General features: G+C 36.0%; 1 protein-coding gene and 1 long non-coding RNA gene across 4 annotated transcripts in view; one reads left to right on the top strand and one right to left on the bottom strand.

Moving 5' to 3' along the window:
- The window catches only part of Dab (DAB adaptor protein), a 141,799-nt gene extending 121,551 nt beyond the window's left edge, over window positions 1-20,248 (top strand). For all 3 annotated transcript variants that reach the window (XM_069825898.1, XM_069825896.1, XM_069825897.1), the window contains exons 6-7: window positions 515-5,408; window positions 8,875-20,248. In XM_069825898.1, the coding sequence (XP_069681999.1) occupies window positions 515-5,407 (4,893 nt within the window). In that variant the 3' untranslated portion in view covers window position 5,408; window positions 8,875-20,248. The remainder of the gene's footprint in view (window positions 1-514; window positions 5,409-8,874) is intronic.
- Window positions 1-22,438, bottom strand: part of LOC138699777 (uncharacterized) — a 111,184-nt gene that overhangs the window by 84,923 nt on the left and 3,823 nt on the right. The gene's annotated exons all lie outside the window — the stretch shown is intronic.

Raw genomic sequence — 22,438 nt, 5'->3', positions numbered from 1 at the left:
TACTTAGCTATCACTAACGTTTGTATAAAGTAGCTGTATCAGGATAGGCATCCTTGGCCAGTGCGTTTTGTTTACAAACATTAACTAGTTGTTGTGTGTCCCCCAGCCGACAGTAGTGATAGCGTATATTCAGTTCCTATGAGTTGTTCTGTACATTTACTGATGTTTTAGCTAGCAGGTGGGAAGCGTTATTCCCAGCAGGTAGAGTTTTAGCTAGTGGAAGGAAGTAGTGTTTACTTAGTCTAAAGCAGTTCAAGTCCCTATCCTATACAGCTACTTCATCCGAACCTTAGTTAACACAGATCAGAGCATTGCATACTGACTGGCTATCTGTTTTATATGCATGTGAGAATTTAATTATCTTTTTAAAGAAAGAATATTTTTTTGTGTTTGCACATAATTGCAGAGGTAGAATTCTTCTATGAAAGGGTGGTCACGATAACGCATCAAATTCTGTGACAATGGTAGCTCTACTACTATGACAATAATTCAATGAAATTTTATAATTTTTCAGGAATCCAGTGGAAGTCCTCCCTCGCAACCAAGTATCAGTGCCCAGTTTGACGTCTTCACGGAGTTGGACCCTTTGGGAACTGGACGCAGTAAGCCCTACGTGGATAGAAAAGACTTCTTCCAGGAACTGAAAAATCCACCAAAGAAAGTTTTGAAGGACTTGGTAACAGAAGCCCCTGCAAGTGAAGCCACCGCCCCCCTGTTCCAGGCCACCTTCGAAACAGGTAGCAGCAGTGTAAATGCTAATGATGGTGTGGCGTCCACTGGGGAAGTTGTGTTGTCTGCTACAGAACCCGCCACTACTAACAGCTCAGTCACTGTAACCACCACCACTCCTGCTGTCGCATTCCCTGCATCAAAAGGGCCAGTTGTAGACGTTGATCCATTTTCAGAAACTGATCCTTTTTATAAAACTGATCCATTTACAGAAGATGATTTTAGCCAGATCTGTGGCTTTCCACCACTGGGAGGCAGCCAGGATCCGTTTGATACAGGATTTGCAGATTTTACTATGTTTGGCAAGGGTCGAAAAAGTGACATGACTGAGACCAGCAAAGAGACGAAAAGAAGTTCTCCATTGCCTCAGTCAGAAACAACCGTGCCCTCACCAGCTACATTCCATGGGCCACTTCGTGTGTCATTACCACCGGAACCCACATCCAATGAAGTTTTCGCAGCCATTCCGCCATACCCCAGCACAGCAAGACCTGTTTCTATGCATGCTGGCACCTTGACTAAAACCAGAAGCAAGACTCAGCGTCTTCACAAACAGGCGACTATGTCCGGTATGGTCAAGCTGCCAAGTCCGAAGTCAATGCAACGCTCAAACCACCGAGTAGCAAGGCAGATGACAGTGGACGTGTGCGGGAGCATGTCCAACCCTCTGCACCCCAGTCCTACGCCACCCACTCCCCCCACGCCTCCCAGATCTGACAGACGTTCTCCATCTAGCCAGGGTATATTAGAAAGCATTACCTTACGCAATCGCGGCGCCATAACTCCTTCACCGCCAGTTGTGGCATGCTTCCCAGATATCGGGGATGGAGACAGTGCCTCACGACTCTCAGGATCCAGTGCAGAGCTTGCAGAAATTGCTCCGGAACCTCCGCCTCGCCCTGCAGCTAACATCACTGCCATCAAGCCTCCACCACTGCCACCCAAGAGACAACAAGCGGGCACAATGATCAAGCCACCACCCCGACCTCCACATACAGACGAGCACCCACATTACGACTACATAGAGAACTACGAGACCTCGTCGTCACCAACACTGCAGGATGTAGACGAGTTAAAGAGCCCACCAATCCCTGTCCCAGCAAGAAGGCCGAGGTTCGGAGACTCTGACTTCGGAACTGTTCCACAGAGACCTCGAAGGCAGCCTCCTGCCGCTGCACCACTTTCCAAGTTCGATGATAACGACTATCTGCCCCCATTCCCTCTGCTCCCTCCTCCACAGAAGAAAAGTCCTGCCTCTGATCCCAGTAAAAACGGACAGACAGCGAAGCCTCGTCCTCCAGCAGCCACCACGATTGCCTCTCTGTTGCAGTCTGCAGCCAGTGCTACCACCACTACGGCAGCAGTAGTGGATGAGCAGCCGTCCAAGCTTCAGCAAACTAAATCTTTAGATATTACACTTAGTCAACTGACAAAGACTGGACTCGCAGATTTAGCAGCCACACTCGGTGTTTCGCCAGGTCATCTGTCCAACATGACTCTCCAGGACCTCACGAAATGTCTCTCACAGCTCTCCAGTACCTCCCAAGATGAGCAAGGTGAGGAATCAAAGCCTGAAAGTGAAACAATCAAGAGAGATAAATATGCAACACTGAGGGAGTCTGTAGATGAAGAACCTATGTTCAAGGCTGAGTTTGAAACAACTGAAAGCACAGATGATGTGTTCCAGGAAGCTCCATTTGATAAATACGCAGTATTTAGGGAGCTGATGGTGGAAGAAAGCAGCAAAGAGGAGACAGAAACAACGACTGTTACCACTACTGTGATGACAACTACCACCACAACAACAACCACAGCCACTTCGAGCGCCTCCATTACTACAACCACTATGCTCTCTACACCAATATCAGCTTGTGCTGATGAGAGTAAATCGCCCCTTCAATCTGTTACTGAAACTGTAGTAGAGGAACCAACGCCAAAAAGTCAGGCAGAAGACAGATATGCTGCTCTAAGGGAAATATCTCTTCAAGACATTGTTCCTGAAAAAGAAGAGGTTGACACTTCAAGTGATAAGGAAGAAGGTGAAGTGACAAAAATGGACGACGATTATGACCTCCTCACATTGTCAAGACAGCAGAGTGAGGGCACGGAATCTCCCACACTGGAAGTTGCAACAGTACGAGAACCACAGTCGATCATAGAAACAACAATCCTGGAGGAGGACGTCAGTGCTCTGGAGGCAGACAACGAGGAGGAAACTGTGGAGGCCGCGGAAGAGAAGACAGTCTCTCCAACTGAGATCACAAAAGAAGCAGTGCCAGAACCGTCAGAAGAAATTGCAAATGGATCCTCGCCGTCTGAAAAGGACGATGCTGTTCAGAGCTCACCATTAGATGCCAGACTGAAAGAAGAGGAGACACTGCCTGCTGGGGAAAGTTGGGCAAAGTTTGATGGCAATCATTTCGCAACAGACAAGCCAGCATCAGAAGGTCAGAGTGAAGGAGGAGTTTCTCCTTGGTCATCAGATGGCAAAGAATTCAACAAGGTTCCACCAATATCTTGGCAAGATCAAGAAAGAGGCGGTGGAAGGAGAAGGAGGGCTCGAAGATCAGCGCCATGGCGAGAGGATGAGGAATCGGAGGAAGGGTGGGATGATAGAAGAGGTGAGGATGGTGTGTGGAATGAACGACCATGGAGAGAGAATGGCTGGAGTGATGGAGAATCTTTCTATGAGGAGGTACCTCCAGTTAAGGAGAGAGGCTACCGTGAAGAGAGAAGAGGTAGGCGGAGGAGAGTCTCACCATGGAAGAGGGGACAGAGATCTTCGAGAGACGTGTCACCATGGGAGTGTGAAGGAAGGGAGGAGGATGAAGAACACTGGAGTGGAGGAAGCAAACGCTGGCAAGAACGATCCATGGACGAGGAGGAGGAGGAAGAAGAAGAATATGAAGTCTCCTGGAAGACAAGACCAAAGCATAGGGGATCATCTTGGGACGACGAAAGAAGGCGAAGGCATGGATCCAGGGACCTGAATGGCGTGGATTATGAAGATGGAAGGAAGCGAAGACCTTCGCCTTGGAGAGGTGATGGTGACAGACGTAGCAGCTGGGAGTCCGTATCGTGGGATGAAGATGACAGGTTTCCTCCTCGAGAAATGAGTGAACAGCGACGAATGAGGGAAGAAGAATACAGAAGGAGATGGGACCCTGACATGGACAGCAGGGGTTACGTGTGGAGCAGAAAATGTCCAGTAGGAGAAGGAGATTACATGTGGCAAGAGCAGGCTGCAAGGAGAAGACAAGATGGACACCATCGTTATTACAGGGACAGATCACGCGAGTCTCCATGGGAAGACGAATTCAGTGAGCAGGGTGAAGAAGAATCTCCTCGATATCAGGGTAGAAAGTGGAACTGGCCGAAACGACCGAGCAGTGCTTCAGAGGTGAGGAGGAGTACAGAGAAAAGCTCCCCAGGAGACTACAAGGCTAGAATGATGGAAAAGCAGCAACAGCAACACTCTCTTCCTACGATCAGTCGGACAGAACAAGCAGAAAAGATGGGGGGTTATGGCTTCACAGATAGAAGATATCGTGAGAAATGTGGTGGAAGACCTCGGAGTAGAGAAAGTTACTTCAATTCTGATCAAGAGTACGAGTACTGGTCTCATCAAGATGGAAGACCTCGCAGGATGGACAGAGAAGCTAGCTATGAGCAAAGAGCACAAACACTTCAAGCCAGGCGTCGATATAAAAAAGCACATGAACAACGTGCCTACAACCAGAAATCACCGTTTGATGATGATTTTTCAATGCAGACATTTGAATTCAGTCTTGAAAGTAAAAGTCAAGGAGCTGAATCAGATGCTTCAGATGGTGCCAAAAAGAAATCTCCACTTAGCACAAACTTTAATGTAAAGCCCTGTACACCTACGGACGCATTTTCAAAACGAAAAGACAGTCAGCATTCAGAATCAGAAGCACGACCGACTGAAGTTGTTCCTAGTAGTCCTCATGACAGCCATGAAGATGACGTGGGGAAATCAAGAGTATCAAGAGGATCGAGTCATCGACAGTCTCCATTTGAAGATGATTTTACACCAACAGAGACCCGGATGTCTAATGCAAGACTCATGTCCAGCATTTCTAGTGACATTAGTGACTATCCAAAATCTCCATTTGATGATGTTAGGAGCAGTTGCAGAGTGGAGAGTCTAGCAGAGGAATCAGTGTGTGAAAATGAAGTGGACCAGAAAAATGGTAAATCAAACGATGATGTGTTCCTTCCAGCTGAAAGTGAACAGAAATTTGCAGATTTCGAAAATAACATGTTCGATAGTAGTGGTGAATTTGTGCCGTCAAATAAAACTTCCACAGAGTGTCGACGTGTAGAAAGGAGGGTATTGGGTTCTATGTGGAACAATGAGGAGGGAAATAAGGTAGAAAAACATCCATCGACAATGAAAGTTCGTATGTCTAACTTAATGCGGGTTGATTCTTCATCAAGCCTACGAAAATCTGAATCAGTGAACATTTTTGCACGTGAAAGTGATCCATTCGATGATGATTTCTTCATCAGTGAAGTGTCTGTGGCTACACTACCCCGTCCTGGAGTGGACCAATCAAGTCGTGTAGCTGACAAACCCAACTCAAACAACAACTCAAGTGAACACTTCAAGTGGACCAAGGCTTTTGACTCCTTCAATTTTGAAGAAGAAAAGTGAGGTATGTCTAATACAGCATGGTCAATTTGGAAATTTTAGCTGCTTATTACATTTACCAATATACCAGTCCTAAACTCGCCTGCTGTGGAATGTTTTGAATGTTATTTTGTGTTCACATGTATTTACTTTGTGCCTGCAATGTTAGAATAGAATTTGATCATCTGCACTAAATCTCATGTTACTATAAAATTAAGTAAATAATATAATGCATTACCGGTACGTCATCCAATTTTTCTTTGCTATCAGGCCTACTGTCAGTATGTGCATATATGTATATATTTTTATTACCTTTGACATTTTGAATGATCAAACTATTATCATTTTAAAAGTTGGAAAAAAATTCAGAATCCTTTCCACTGTTAGTACAGTACATTTACTTTCTATTCAATACAGAATTTACTTTCAATTTACTCACCATTCTGCACATACCTTTCATTCATCTGAAACCTGCGTAATTATTTGCTGTTAAAATAAAACTGCAGCTACTATACACCCCATTTCAAACTGTGTAATCAATTTTTGTAAAATGCTCCGAAATGCAGAGAAATATCATTCATAAAACACATGGTTTCATTGATTCCATGAAGGTAATATTAAGGGTATAAAATACAGAGACTAATGTGTCTGCTTTAGCCATCAGACCAACGAATTTCTGTGAGCACATTCAATTCTGAGTTTCTTTCCTTTGAAATACTTAGGCCTATTTTTAGTACTTGTAATTACTTACTATTACAAAATAACTTCTCTGTGCTGTGTCTATACAGTAATCTTTATTACCAGTACCTAATTAAAAAAGTATAATCATTATTACCTAATTAAAAAAGTATCTCTACAATAATTAGAATAGAAATTATGCTATGTTAAAATGTTAAGGAACGTTCATACAGAAATTAAAAAAAAAAAAAAAAAATAGTACAGGAGGAAAAAGAAAATGAAATTTAGAAATCCTTTGTAGGTTATGTAACTTTATTATTATAACTATTATTATTATTATTATTATTATTATTATTATTATTATTATTATTATTATTATTCAATTAGAACATCTCTGTTTGGACTCTTCTTTGATGTATTCAAACCTAGAGGTTTCTTTTACCTTCAGGGTTAAAAATTATAAAACTCCTCAGTCATATGCATGATACAATCCTTTCAATTCTGTTTTCTTTAATACTGTCATATTCTTGACATCAGCTTGTACTCTCATTTTCTTTACATTCAAATAATGTATGGCTCAGAAGTATTTTATTTTTGGTTCTTTATTTATCTCAGATTTTCTATAGACTCTTTCTATATACATAAAAATGAATAAATGTTGTTTATATCCTTACTTGGCTGTCACGTGGTTGTTTCTTTATTTAAAATTAGTTACAGAGCAACACACAAGTTTTTTTATAGTTTTTTTACCTGTCCTATTATTTCAATTTTTCTCTGAATAATCCTCGTTCCTTCTGTTGTGCTAAAGGAAGCACTGACTTTCATGAATTGACTTTGAATATGAAGGAAGTATCACTGAGTTCAGCACACTGAGCCTTCAAATTACTTAAAATTAAAGAAATTCTTAGCATTTCAAGTGAAGAATTCTAACAGAACTCATTGTGCAGAGGCTCTAGCTTAATAGTTTCCAAAAGGTTCCATGAAAATTCAAAATGTTATAATTTGCAAGATCTGAGTACAATGAGAAATAATGAAAAACTCCTTTTTTGCAAGGAGCAGCAACGAAACATGCCAAGTGCAATATTTGTGCTACTTATTTAAAACACCTAATATTATCATGGAATTATTGTCAAAACTCAGTTATTTGAACTTCGAGATGAACTTCTGATTTTCTTCAGAGAACACAATAAACACCTTTCTGCAATTTTATTAAGATAAATCGTGGATCATGAAACTTACATACCTTGCACACATTTATGAATACCTAAATGTGCTGAACACCAGCATGCAGGCTCCCAAGAAGAATATTTAGACTTCTACAGACAACCTTGTAGCTTTAAAAAATAAACTGGGTGTTGAACAAAAAAATGTATTATTTGAGAATAATGTTAAAATGTTCACCATTTTCAGCTCCAAAATCAAACAAATTAAAAGTGTAAAAAAATTATACGAGTCCGACTATTTCGAATTCCTGTCAGGAAAGACTGACAAAATATCTCCCTTCTTTGACATATGCACAAATGGATCAGGAATTATTTCGCAGAGTAACCGAACAATTAAGTCAATTTATTGAATACTCGAACAGTTCAGTCAATTTATTCAGTCAGCAAGAAAAAGTTGAAATTGCTTAACTAAAATGTTATGCATATTAAAATTAAATTCAGTGAACGGTCGTTAGATTTGTTTAAACCTAGGCTTAACAAAATATTTCAGGGGTTCCTCATGCCAAAAAAGGTTGGAAACGACTGCTCTAGACTGCGACAACCCATGCAATGAATCAGATAAATAAATATTTTTTCCCAAATGTTCAACAATCTCTTATTCGGTAACTATTGCGAGTAGGCTCGTGATTTTTGTCCATAATTATTCTTCTGGTGGACGGTTTTCGTGTAAATTTAATTTTAAAAACCTCTAATTTCAAGCCACTGCACAATACGAGCAAGTGGCAACATCGAGGCAGAGAGCAGCTCACCTACCAAGACACACTGAGTTCGTTGATCTCTTACGTCTGTATCACGAATAGTGTGTGTTGATGCAATGTTGCCAGACTGCTGAAACTTCAAACTTAATTTTCTAATTAATCATGCATTTAATCACAAAACTTAATATAAGTTTTCTGTTCATTTAAGTGTACCCTATCATCCCTTTCAATCTGCAAGATTATTTCACTTCCAGCATGTGTATATTTATTTATTTATTCATTCCTTTATTTATTTATTTATTTATTTATTTATTTATTTATTTATTTATTTATTTATTTATTTATTTAACATATTCTTATTTCTCCATGAACATAAACTCCATATTGTGTATGTGGCATTATCAATTGTATGTACATCAGTATTAGTAAACATGATATCATGGTAACAAGACTGACATGGATATAATACAACACATTTACAGTATATGATTTATAACTAAAACGATTCCATTTTGCACTTTATTTGCATGCAATGAAAGTGCATTAACTGTTGTTTGTTATTCAACTTTTTATGTGAAACTTTGAGATTAAAGTGCTTACATTTCATTCATTATTATAAATTAATTTTTTTTAAGTCTGCATGTGTTGTATGTACCGGTACGTCTCTATTTCCACACCAACAATGACTTTCCTTTCATATACTTATGAACGCATTCATCCATGCATATGCATCAAACCTCATTCCTCATTTGTAAGTGGACATCATTCAATGTAATAACAGTGTATAGATTTTTTAATAATATAGATTTCAAGACTATATTTAACAGCAAACCAAAAGGAGGACTTGTGTAAGAATATTAATCTAATATTTAACTTTTCATCTCTGTTTCAGGTTTTTTCCGAGACTTTTAAGGCATTCAAACCTAGAGTCTTCTTTTCCTCAGTAAGGCTGCAATTTGCTTATTTAATTTAAGGAGTATCATGGTCACTGATACAGTGTGTATGAAGAAGATACCGGCATAATTATTTTAACGCAATCAAAAAGCAATGCAATAAAGCGAAGCACATAGTTGCACATATCCTAGTAAAGCCATGACGAAATTAATCGCTGATATCATGTGACATAGAGATGATTATAACTACTGTTGTATCTTTTAAGGTTTGTATAACTTGTTTGTGGAATGTTCATCGTGGTGTTTGCATGCCTTCAACTGCTGGATCAGTTGGGCTCCATTACTTTCATTGTTCTCCATTTGGAGGGAGGCCCTGCAGAACTATAGTTATGAATTAACACAGGAAGTGGAGTGTTGTTACTATATGAATGTTCTTTATAATAAAAATGTTCCCGTTATTGCAATAAAATGTCAGGTTAGCCCCTGCACCGAGGTCAACACTTCAGCTCCTTTTCTGTTATGTTGCTTCACAGTACATGCTGATTTTCATCAACAGCATTGTTTCATCGTCTATTATTTATTCCACATACTTCTAAATAATTATATGAAGTGGAGATTATCTTTTGTTATATTAATGAAAGCAATGATGATAGTGCTGATGATGAGAGCTGCAGGTTGAGGAGAAAAGACAGCATACCATTACCCGACCCTTTGTTGACAATGAACATTCAAATAGCTGTATTCCAATAATATATTTTAAGTAAGATATTACATATTACTCAAACCCTCGTCTAACGCTGTCGTGAATAGTCTCTTTCTTACTGTATATGCCTATAATTTTTGTGATATGTCGTAATTATAGAAGGTTTGTTTAATTTCAAAAAGAGCTTAAACCAGAAGTGGATATGTCAAATGTACCCATGTGGAGAAGTAATGGCATCATATGTAATCAAACAGTAATTTAACTCTTTTGCTGCAACGGAAGTATAAATATGATGGATGCGTAAGTTGTTCGTAAAAAAAAATAATTTTAACTTCACATAAGATAAGGTTTTCTTCAGTGGCTGCAGAGCGAAATTCATTTGTATTTCAAAACACGTTCTCAGTATATTACTAATGTGGATATTATATTTATGGACATTATATAATAAGTTGTGATTCGTGTCATTGTAAGACTTCATTGTACTAAAACAACTTCTTACTTTTTCCAGTTTACACATTAACATACTGGTATTCACTTGAAACTAACTAGTCTTCATGTCCCATATCCTTAGGTATATAAAAAGCTGTAACTGCTAGAGAATTTGCACATCAGTTCGGAAAATACTTTTCAAAATAAAAATAAAAACATATTCATAAATCCATCATACTTCATACTTCTGAAATCTGAAGACTGGCGTTTTCTAGTTTTAACAGTTTCTTTCTTACAGTTTTATTCCAATAACTCTTCCAGATAGTAATATAGTCAAACCTCCATATAACGATAAAACAGGAAGTGATAATTTTTCATGGTCGTGGCACATTCCCTAGCTTCATTATGTTAAATATCTCTTATTGTAGTGATAAAGCAATTTTATAAACACTCTGTCACAATGATGCGTATTTCCGAGTACCATACGGATAACTTATCATCACTGGAGAGGAAAGGAAATTCCTATAGAAGGTCAGTGATCTGCTGATAAGTTCTTCATTTCGCCACTTTGCTCGGGATTCAAATTTTAAGCAAGCAATGGCTGGCTAAAGGACCTCAATGAAACGTCTTCAAACTGGTACAAGGGAAGATAAGTTTGATTTTTGACAGGCAGAAAAGATCATTAATGCTGACAAACTGGATTATGTCCCAAATATTGCCAGAAAAAAGCTATCGCTAAGGGGAAAATATAATGGAGGAAAGCTTCAGAGTCCTACTTGCACACAATCTACAATGACAAAAATGACTCCACTGCTTATCAGACAATTATTATCGAAACTTAGATACTAATAGCTTCATAGGCACTGCATTTGAGGGTGGCAAGGCATTTTCTGTCCCCTCAATTTATAAAGCCAGGGGCGTTGCTCCCCTAATAAAAGAGGCCCTTCAAATAATTCGAACCAAGATTCCTCATGTTAAAATATAATTTTAAAGATGAACTAGGACATAACTAAGCTAAAATAGTTATTTCAAATCCATAGAGAGGGTCAACTGTCGCAATAAAAATATTAGTGACGGAACTCACAATCTTTCCCCCTTTCTTTCCTTCCGCATTTGAGATCAGTGATACATGATGTAATGGTGACTCCACATTCTTTTTGATACATTTCAGATCTATCAATTACTGCAATCGAACAGTAATGGTTATAAATATTATGAAAAGAAAATAATAATGCAGAATTAACAGTTCAATTAATAGTGTAATCGACTGTATTGTTGCCAAATGTCAGTTAAATTATTACCTATTAATTTTCAACATTTTTCATACACAATTAAATTTGTTACAAAGTTTAAGAATAACCATTATCAACATTCAGTTTTAATGATCGTTTCTTGTGACGATAAGTGACTGCGATGTAACTATTGATAATGGATAAATTCTTAATAAACTGCTCAAAAGAAAATTGTAATGAACAGGAACAGAGTGATAAATTGGTTTGTTGTAATATTGACAGTGAAACTAATAGCCCATGTTCATTATCACTGCAAGGATTAATGAATGGTAAGCAAAGCAGTGAAAGGGAATGTAGTGCATAAAGGCGTAATTTTCAACCATCTTGGGTTAAGCAATTTCCATATAAAAAAATCAGACAATGTCGTTTTCTATAAAATATGTTCATATTTTTTAGAAACAATAATTACAGTTTTCTCGAACTTTCATGCAGAGTCCCATCTTCCTCCCAATATTTCAAAGAAGTCTGAGTCTGTGAATAGCTTCTAAAGTAAGAAGAGTCAGTTCATCATCTTTTACATTATTTCGTTGACAAGAAGGAATACAATTATTATTGAACCAAGTAAATTTTTTATTACTACTATTATATATGAAAAAACCTTTTCAAAGATACCGGTATTCAATTCATTTCCGTATCTCTGTCTCTCTGAATTATCCTGTATGACATAGACCTATCTTTTATAGTCATGTCATTTATCGTTTTATTGAAGTTTGACTGTAATTCAATCATATTATACCAATGTTATATAAAAACAATTGTTTTATCTAAATATTCACCAAAATTTATGGATTAGAGATGTCATATATTCATTTTTATTAGTGTTTTCAGATAGAAAAGTACCATATATTTACTTTTTATAGACTTGCCCTAGAAAATTTATTTAATATAATATGTAGAGATGATGCTGCACTTTTATTAATGTAATTAACACTCGATAAACACATATCAAAATTTACTACTCAGCAAAAGTGTTAAATAATACTGTCAAACATGTGTGCTATCTGACCCCCATTAATTTATTTTTTACATGTTACAAATTCTTACGTTTTAAATAAAATGAGTACTGAAATACATATTTAGATAGATGAAAAGTTAATAAAAACACCACACAACTGATAACACTTTTAATACGTCAACAATAATAGTAGTATGACTATATTATATTAAAGTAAAGTAGGTAGAACAACAATGAATGGCCTGCATTAAGTGATTAATTTTCGTTATTAATTACGTCTCTTGTAATATTTAAATACTTTTATTTGGAGTGCATGCGACAGCTTTCCTCTCCTAAAGATTTCACAAAGATGTTTCTGTTCAAATTAAGGATAAACGAGCGTTAAGTGACTTCCGCCGATTTTGGAATAGACACCGATGCACTTGAACTACCAACATAGAAAACAAAAAATTACTACCTGCTCAAGAGCGCCACACTCAATCCCTTTCACCTTCATCTTAACAAGAATAAAAGCCTAAACTAACCCAACCTAACCTGTCACTAAAATACTAAACTAACCTAACCTAACATGTCACAGATTTACACATACAAGGCATAACAAAAGTCTAAACTATCCTAACCTAACCTGTCACAGTTTCGTATTTGCAAAGCATAATAAAAGCCTAAACTAACCTAACCTAAACTGTCACTAAAATCCTAAACTAACCTCACCTGTCACAGATAAGTACGTAAGGCGTAATAAAAGTCCCAACTAAACTAACTGTCATAACACTCCATTTCCTTACCTCTACACACTTCCCTGAGGTATGAAAATGGCCGAATTTCTATTCCTCTGGAACATTGCAAACTAGCGTGAAACGTTCGTAATGTCTCGTAAGTTATGTTGGTACGACATGTAAGACGGCTGAAGATTCATATCCGCAATAGGAAAAGAAGTCACCCAACGCTCGTTTAACCCAAATTAGTTATGCAGTAAGAATGTCACTTCAGGAAAAACACATTTGGTTTGAAAATTTCACTCATAAAAAATTACACTGGAATGTTTGGGATATAAAAAAAATCAAGTAGTATAACGTTCTGAACACAGTATTAACCAGTGGTGTCATTCTAATTTTTTGAGAACCTGGTCTCTCCTTCAATAACCGCAAATTCCAAATTTTTAATATGAAAATTACTAAATAAGGTCATAAATAATAACACTACAAATAAACGAAGATAGCAATACAACATACTACTGCAGATATGGAGTAATAAAATTTAAGAACTCGCAAATGCTGACTCACGTCACAAAGAAGACGGTAGAGAATATTCACATCAACTAACCAGCTTTGAATATCAGACCCACCGACATGTTTGAAACATCCAAAGATGAATCTGCACATGCAATTATACCCTCTGTATTAAGATAATTTACTGTAACATTAAATCTTCAGCACAGCATCGTCACTTCTTAGTAACATCATATTGTATTTTTGGTACAAGGGAAATGCAATATGTCGTTGCTACGAAATGGCAGGAGTGCGTTTTTCCATAGAAGACAATATTTTCCCTGATCCAAAAATACAGTTGCTATGAAGTGGTGATGATATCCTGAACATTTACTTATTTAACTTTTCACTTTGCGGAACATCAATCACTGTATCATTTACTTTTGTTAAATGTACTATTACCACTGCCGGTACTAAAAAACTTAACTGAATGCTTTAACACTTCAATGCACTACATTGATTGCTCTCTGCGAATTAGATCAATACTGCTGAAAATATAACATCTTTCATTAAAATGGAATAAAAAATTGCAGCAGAATTCATTAAAGGAGGAAAACGAAGAGTGTTATTAATGTGCTTTAATAGTGTATCTTACAGTTGAAAGTTAATTCATTTTTTTAACTACGTTTTGAATACCAGTACAGTACTATGTTTCATAGTTGTGTATGTGGTGTTAGCATTGGAAGGGGAAAGAGTAGAAGACAGCCTGCACATTTGGACAGGAATCAGGAATGATCACTTCAACCTCCATTGTCGTTTATTTTTTTGTTTTATATAATTTAATTTCATTTATTATATTTCATAGATCTTATATCAGCACTGAAGCTTTAAGATGTGGAACGAGTCAAGAATCACACAATTTTTGGCGAGATGAGGTATTTACCACAATATTAGAAGGCTAGAGAATTTCATGTTAAATTGATGTAAAAAGCTATTTTTTTTAGTTAAAACATTTAACAACGAGTTCTATGAACTGCGACAAATTTAACAAGCAAGCAGTTCGGGCAAACCAGTGTGAACCTGCTGAATGACACCACTGGTATTAAATGGTATTAACTTAAATACAAATGGTTTGAAACTTAAATTTTCACACAAGTCAATTTAAAACATCTGTTTTCTTTCTTAAATTTCAAATTATGCTGTATGATTTTCCTATGTTATACCTTACAAGCGTCTGCATTTACTTGTAAATTAGAACAAAAAATGTGTTATTTTAGCACTAATTTGCAACAGCACCATATTTAGGCGTATGCAAGTTAGGCAGCTGCATAGTGTGACAAGTTTAAAAGGACTTAAAATTGATTAAGGGAGGACATTCAGCTTTTGAGTACCGGTACCGAAAAATTGGTGAAATTCATTTTTTTTTCTCAGCAATGAATACCGGTAACTAATCTAATATGCTCAATATACACTATTTCTCCAATTGTATACTGTTTTCAGATTTAATGAAACTATTACCATTACAGGTAATTAATATTATCAGTATGAAATAGCACCCGTAACTTGTCTTCATTAAAATGGTATCTGTGACAACTCAAATGGTTTTTCTTATTACCTAGTTGGCCATGACTAGTTACATGACATGTATAGAAAGAGCAGTGAGTTAAGTGTTGTATTGTTGTTTTAGAAATATTTGTGCGCCTTTTGAATGGTTCATCACTTCATGGAAATATTCCTGAGTTTTTCGACATATTAAGTATGGTTTTTGCGTGTTTCTATTACGAAAATTTGTGAATTATATGTGAGCTTCAGATTGGAACTTTTAGTTGTTTACATAGCAACAGTGTTTTTTTTTTCTCTACAATTTTTCATACTTTTTTTTTCTACATTTTATTAAATTAGTTATATCTCAATCAATAGTATTTCTGAATTAAGGGCACGAACATATAAATCTCCAGTTATTAATAACTTTAGTTGTGTAGGCCTAATAACTCACAGACACGCAATTTCTTTGGACATATAATTTGAGAACCAATGTCGAAGCTAATCAGTGACTGAAGATTGAGTTTTCGTCTTGATATTTACCTAATAATATATCTTATAAGACACAAGATTGTTACCATATGTGTATTACAATGCAAGTTAAATATTTAAATCAGATTGAGAGTTACTTTACATATGAATATAGAGCCAAGTGAACGAACTTTACAGTATAATCAATCAAGTACAGAGGACTCATCACAATCTGGTATCTCACAATCGCAAGTTAATAGCCAACATCCTTGTCCTCATTGTGGTGGATTCTATAAAGGTCCCCTCGGTGTTGCTATACACATTAGTCGAGCACACACCCTATCCAACACAGACAGTCTATCTTGTCTAGACAATCCAAAACACTACAGTCTAAACCTAGTGAGCCTCAGCCTGGTAGCTCAGTTAATAGTGACCCACCTGATATGCACAACATTACGTCAGAAGATAGTAATTGCTTGCCCCAAGATGATGGTCTTACTGCATATAAAAAAGAAATGTTAAAATGGAAACTGGAATTCGCGAAGACCAACACCAATGAAGATTTCTGTACTAAAGTTCAGGATTAAGTTTCTACAGCCATCCATTTACTTCCCGGTCCTAGACATCCGGCAGTGCGTTTTTACGAAGCGAGACGTCAACGCCGACAGTTCAACAATCAGAAATGCTACAAACAGTCCAGCAATCCTGAATGAGCAACCAAGAGGGCTAGAGAAAAGAGACATAAAAAGTATGAATACCAGAAAACTCAGTTTTTTTATTGCAATCCGAGGAGAAAGGCAGTTAGGTCAGCACTTAACGATCAATGCACATCTTGTAAAGTGGATATTAACAAGATCCATCATCATTTTTCTTCATGACTATCAACTGAAAATCTTTGCGAACATCAAGAATATTCTCCTGTTATAACTGCATCACAGCAAGTTGTTCTAGATAGCACGGAAAATCTTGTTATCACGAAACAAGAAGTAGCATTCGCTGTCAGCAAGATAGCTGTAGACACAGCTCCAGGTCCTGACCATGTACTTGTGCGGGCTTTGAAAGATGAAACATGCTATGAGGTAATAGCTATGATAGCAACCACTATGCTGACAAAATCTTTAGTACCAGTTTGCCTCAAACAAGCCAGGACAGTATTAATTTATAAAGGTGGGGATGAAATGAATCTTGAAAACTGGAGATCCATAACGATCTGTTCTGTGGTCAGACGGGTAATAGAGCGAATTCTTGATTTCCACCTGAGAGCTTTAATTAACTTCTGCGAAAATCAAAGAGGGTTTACTAATTCCCCCGGTTCCCTAATAAATACATCAATTCTCGAGTCAGTTTTAGTTGCTGTAAAATCTCAGAAGAAAGATGTAACATTAGTATTTCTCGACATAAGTAAAGCTTTTGACAATGTGGGTTACAAACACCTCCAGAACACTTTGCTAGGACTTGGACTGCCTTCCAAATTATCAAACCTAATACTAGAGTTGCAGAGAGATAATAAAACTCAAATAGAAACGATATCTCGCCTCTTTGTCAGTTTCTGCAAGAAGTTCCAGCTGAACAACGACTTCATTCGTGATGTTTCCCTTACTGCTATCAGAGGATCACTTGCCATTTTAAAATACCACCTGTACTTTGTTTCCTAAACAGGAAGAACTTTTGTCTGAACGTCTAATCCGTTTGTTTATTATGTTTAGGCCTGTTATATATATGCTATTATCCTTTCTTACTTAATTTCCCTTTTTTTTTTGTCCGTTCCCCACATTTCTCTTTTGTGGTCTGTTTTTGTTTTCACTCTGTGGGTTATGCTTTGTCCAATGAGGCAGTCCCGTTATTGGGCAAGCTGAAAGAGTGTCTTCCATATTATCAGTCACGAAGCTCAATAGGTAGTAAATATACATCCATAGATAGTTGCTAACCACTAGGATCGCTACTATCGCCTCATTACAGACAATGCGAAATAGTACCTGCAAAGTCTATTGTTCCTATTATTCTCATAAACTCAAGCTTCGTGACTGTATATACTAGACTGTAATATTACAGTGAAATTTTGAGTGCAACTGTATTTAATACTTGCGAACACACCTACCTAGAACTATTGGTTTGACAATTATAGTTTTTTATGTATTTTTAACCTAATAAAATTTAAAAAATTAGACTTCAAAATATGAATAAAAATAAAAATATTTCTCCTCATTATATTTCAGAGATTTTAAGTGATGATGTCCAACTGACATTCATGAACAAAAAGAGAAAATTAATCACTCAGAAATATTGATATTTGTGAAAATGATCACAGAAACGTTATTTCAATGCACAAAATGCAGCTGTCATTATGTATTGCTAATTACCCGTTACCAGTAATAATTTTACTAAATCTGAAAATAGTATACAATTGCAGAAATAGTGCATATTAGGCATATAAAATTTTAAGGTTAGGTATAGAATTATTTTTTGCTGAGAAAAAAAATTGAATTTCATCACTCAAAGCCGTACATACCAGTAGGCCAATTAACATTTTTACACATTTTGGAAGATTCAGATTTCGACATTCAATGGCTATTTGTAACGATACTGACAGCTGGCAAATACTGAAAACTTTCGAAACTGTATACATAATGCAATTTCGAAATGAGAGAAGGCAATAGTTGGAAACAGTCAATGGGCCATGAATTGCTAAATACTAGCTTGTCTTAACGTATTTTTTTTTTTCCTCAAAGAAATGGATGCATAAGACATGGATATACCTATTTTATTTATGAATTTGCAGTTTATGTGTCCTTCAAATTCATATACACATGTATAGAAGTGGGTCCTATTGTATTCACGATTATTTTCCAAGACTTAACTCTCGCTTCAAAAGAATATGAATGAGACTTATCACATGTGATTACGAATGTATATTTGACAGCAGTTGCTTAAACAGTCATAAATATATTTTGGAAAGCAACAGCACAATGGTGAGTCTGTATAAAAGAGAAATGTGTCGTCCTATGTACACACTCACACAAATCTCTGCTGCATCAATATCTTTGAATAATGGAAAGAAATTGCATTCACTTGAATGATACTGGACCTCATGTTACATTCACATCTGTATATATATCCACACTGTTGCTTTCTTCTTCAATACTTAGCTTCTATATATTTTGTGATGGGGCATCAAGAATATTTCCACCCTAATCATTGTTACTTGTGACAAGCAATACATCCATTTATTACATTTCTGTAACGAGGAACATAAAAAAGTCGAATGCCGGTCCTTCCGTCCGATCAGAAACCATGAAATCTGAATTTTGCTTATAATATAAATTATATAATTTGCAGAAACCTGATTTGCTCTCTCGCAATACTGTATGCCCAACCTAGTCCAGCTACAGACAGAAGGTCGATAATGATGATGATGTGCCATATGACAGGGGAATCCTGAATGTTTTTACTGTAAAATGAATTTATGTGTGCGTGTAATGTAATGTAAAGTCATTTTGTTTGTAAATACTTGTTTTGTATGATAGGCTGCATGTATTTTGAATGTAATATAAATACTCATTTTTCTTTGTGTGTTCTGTATAGTAAGTCACACTTACATATCCATTATTTCAATACTTGCAAAATGTTCAGAGTACCTCGGTACTCTATACTGACATAAATTACTTTCCTGGATTGTTCCTTTCGAATAATTTGTTCATGGCCTATCGAGAGATGCTGAAAACAAGCAACCAGGCACAAACACCATTTTTATACTGCTTACTTTTAAGTACCCAAGGACACTGTAAGATATTGTAGTTGCCTGGGATACTCGATACGAATCTGTCACTTCATTAAAATATAATAAATTTAAGAGAGTTGTTTTAGAAGCATTTCAAATATGGCAATATTTCAGATTATCCCGGAATTAAATTAAATGAAATGAGACAGGAAACCCTCCATGTTCCCTTCTTTGCAGAAAGAAGTCGTTAAAAATTTTAACAACCAATTTTATATTATTCTTGTAAGTCCCGAACACAGAGACTGAATGCTAAGGCAAATAACAAAAAAATATAAAAATTCGTTTGGGATCTCAATATTTTTATATAAGAAGAGGATGCAACAGGCTGCGTTAGTGTAGGTGCATGTGGTTACCCCCTAACTAGACCAAATCGAACATGGAAGTAGTTTGGAGGAATTTAATCTGAATTAAATTGTATCTGCCGAGAAACGTGTTAGACAGTCATGTTCTAGTAGTAAAGAGGGTAAAATGTGATTTTATATCACTTTTTGGCTAATATGGCAAAATAAATTATGTAGTTATGCAGCATTTTACTGTAAGTTACATGCATTTTGAACATGTTTTTATGATAGCTCAAGTGCCATTACCGAGTGCAAGATATACATAGTTGGGTCATGTTTCAATATTGTCACACTTCTTTGCAACATGGCGACTACAAGCTCAACAGCCTGGTCTGCGTCAATGTGAATTATAGCATTTACTAATTTATCTTTATTTCTTCATACTCCAGCCACAATGTGGAAGTTTTGTCATGTTACTCCTGTGCACATGTTGATGCAGTTTTCAACTGTTGAACTTGCCACGAATGTTGACAAGAAAGATACCAACCATTGCAACCTGATCTGTTTATGTTCATTCTCAAATTATTAATGATGCCTTTAGAATGGCATTTTGTAAATGTGCAATGTTTCAACAGAATGGAAAAAAAAAGGAATGTTGTAAGTTATTGTGGCACTCTGTCACAGTCAATAATAAAGGTCTGCATTAAATTTTAATCATTTTGTTGTTACCTTGTGAGCCACTTCTCTGCTTGAAAATATTGAGTGCCATGATAAGTAATAGAAGTACATAACTGTATATAAAGCAGATGTTACGTTTTATTCGAGTATTAAAAAATCAAAAAAAGTTTTCAATAAATTGTATACACGTGAAGTTCATCAGGCATGCCCTAGAATTTTCCATTCTTTTCAGCTGGTCAGAAAAACTATCGAGTTAGAAGATTAATGATAACACCAAGAACAATAGTAAAGGACATCTTCGTCTTTTTCACAAACTTATTAAAATAGAAAAAAAAAATACATAGCTCTATCAACAGCAAGTTGCTTTGGCCTACCAATGCATCAGATCCAAAGTGGGAGATTTTTTTCTTAATATACCATAAATAAAATAACCTAGATATACCCTAGACTGTACGAGATTTCAAAATGAAAGAGATTTTTTAAGTGTATAATTAAAATAACAAATATTTTATTAAATAAAATATGTTTACTGAAGTTACAAATCTATTCAAAAAATGTGAATGTAAGTTCCATAAATTACTTTTTTTCTCATAAGCTTCCAAAATGATGGAACCTTCTTTTCTTCAGTTGTGCACAACTTAAATAGTTGTGTCGTATCTTTTTCTTCCAACACTTGTAGCAGGAAGATTACTACTACGTACTCCAGCACAATGGTGTTAGGGTTATTAATTACATTTCATAATGAAAAACACAGCGCATTATTATTCAAGTCGGCAGTTTTTCTTTATTTCATTTCAGTTCTAAGCTTTTCAATACTACCTGTAATGACTGAAATTTATTTCAATACCATCTTTGAAGACTGAAATTTATCACCATTTTACTAAAATCTTCCAATTTAAAATACCTCATCATTCCTTCCTCTCATTGCCAGCAAAGCTGTCCTTTTGTATAGTTTTCTCCGCATATAATCTTTGCCTGTCAGTGAGTTAATAAAGAAAATAAGCTTAGGCCTACTTCGGAATGATTCCTCTAATTCTTAGGGGCCATTCCATAGAGGGACCTTCAATTCTTCTTGGTTTGAGGACTCCTCCACAATATCAAGGTAATATATGTAGTCGATTAATCCTCTGGCAGAAACTATACAGCTAGAATCTTCAATTCAGTGAAAATATACAAGATGAAAAGAAATTATAATTATATAGGCTCTACATTTGTAAAAATTAATGTACGTCTGCATTATGACAATGTTACTAGTAGCCACCTGTACATTGTGTGCTTTTACTTTATTCAGAGTACAGAAAATTTCCACTGACAAACTGGAAGGTGTCAAATTTGACAACAGTGTCCCTTTAAACAAGGAACCTACTACACAGTTTACCCTATTCTATGGCCATGAGGATATTTTCAGTAAAGCCACATGTGTATCATTGAATTAATTTGTCAGTTTAAGCTGCGCCAGTATGCAATGCATGCATTCAAGCTGATGAATTCTAGTTCAATGAACAACAGCGAATTTTGCTACATTTTGTAGAATACGTGTTATGTTTGTTTTCGTTTTGTTTTAAAGTATATGACATTTGTTTTCATTTCATATAGAAAGTTTACTGTAAGAAATGCAGGCAAGTGAAGTCCTTTTTTCTTCAGTACTTTATTCGTCATAAATAAGGCCAGCCAGACACTTTCATTCCTCTCTTATCCCAAACATAGAAAAGACCATTTTTAAAGAGACACTGTGTGAATAAATTTGCGCTTCCTAACGACGAAGAGTGATATTTTCGGACATGGGCTTATTCTTCATTCTTGGATACACTCTTTTAACACTTAGCTACTCACTAGGCTTCAGAGAATGACGCAAACCACGTCGAAACTAGTCAACCAGGTAATTTACCATAATATTAACACAGTAAAGCAGTTATTACTCGTTCAGTAACATTAATCAGTGATGGCTTATTGTTAAACATTTCTTATATTAATCATATCTATTGTCATTCAAAGTTTTCAGTCAAATTTTTGTGAACTCTTTAAACTAATACATTACTTTCTAATTACTAATACAGTAAAGTAACTATTAAATGATCCTTTTAAACTATAGGCTTATTAAAATTACTAAGGTTTGCAGATTTCGGATGAAAGTCAGAATGTAAAATGTCTGACGCCAATTCAAATTTGACTCCAACTTTTTTTTGTGAAAGCATAATATAATTTAGTACTAATAATGGTAAACCT

Source organism: Periplaneta americana, chromosome 5 (assembly GCF_040183065.1).
Source record: "Periplaneta americana isolate PAMFEO1 chromosome 5, P.americana_PAMFEO1_priV1, whole genome shotgun sequence".
NCBI classification, from domain to species: Eukaryota; Metazoa; Arthropoda; class Insecta; order Blattodea; family Blattidae; genus Periplaneta; species Periplaneta americana.
Note: the sequence above shows the minus strand (reverse complement) of the source record. Positions and strands in the feature narration are given on the sequence as shown.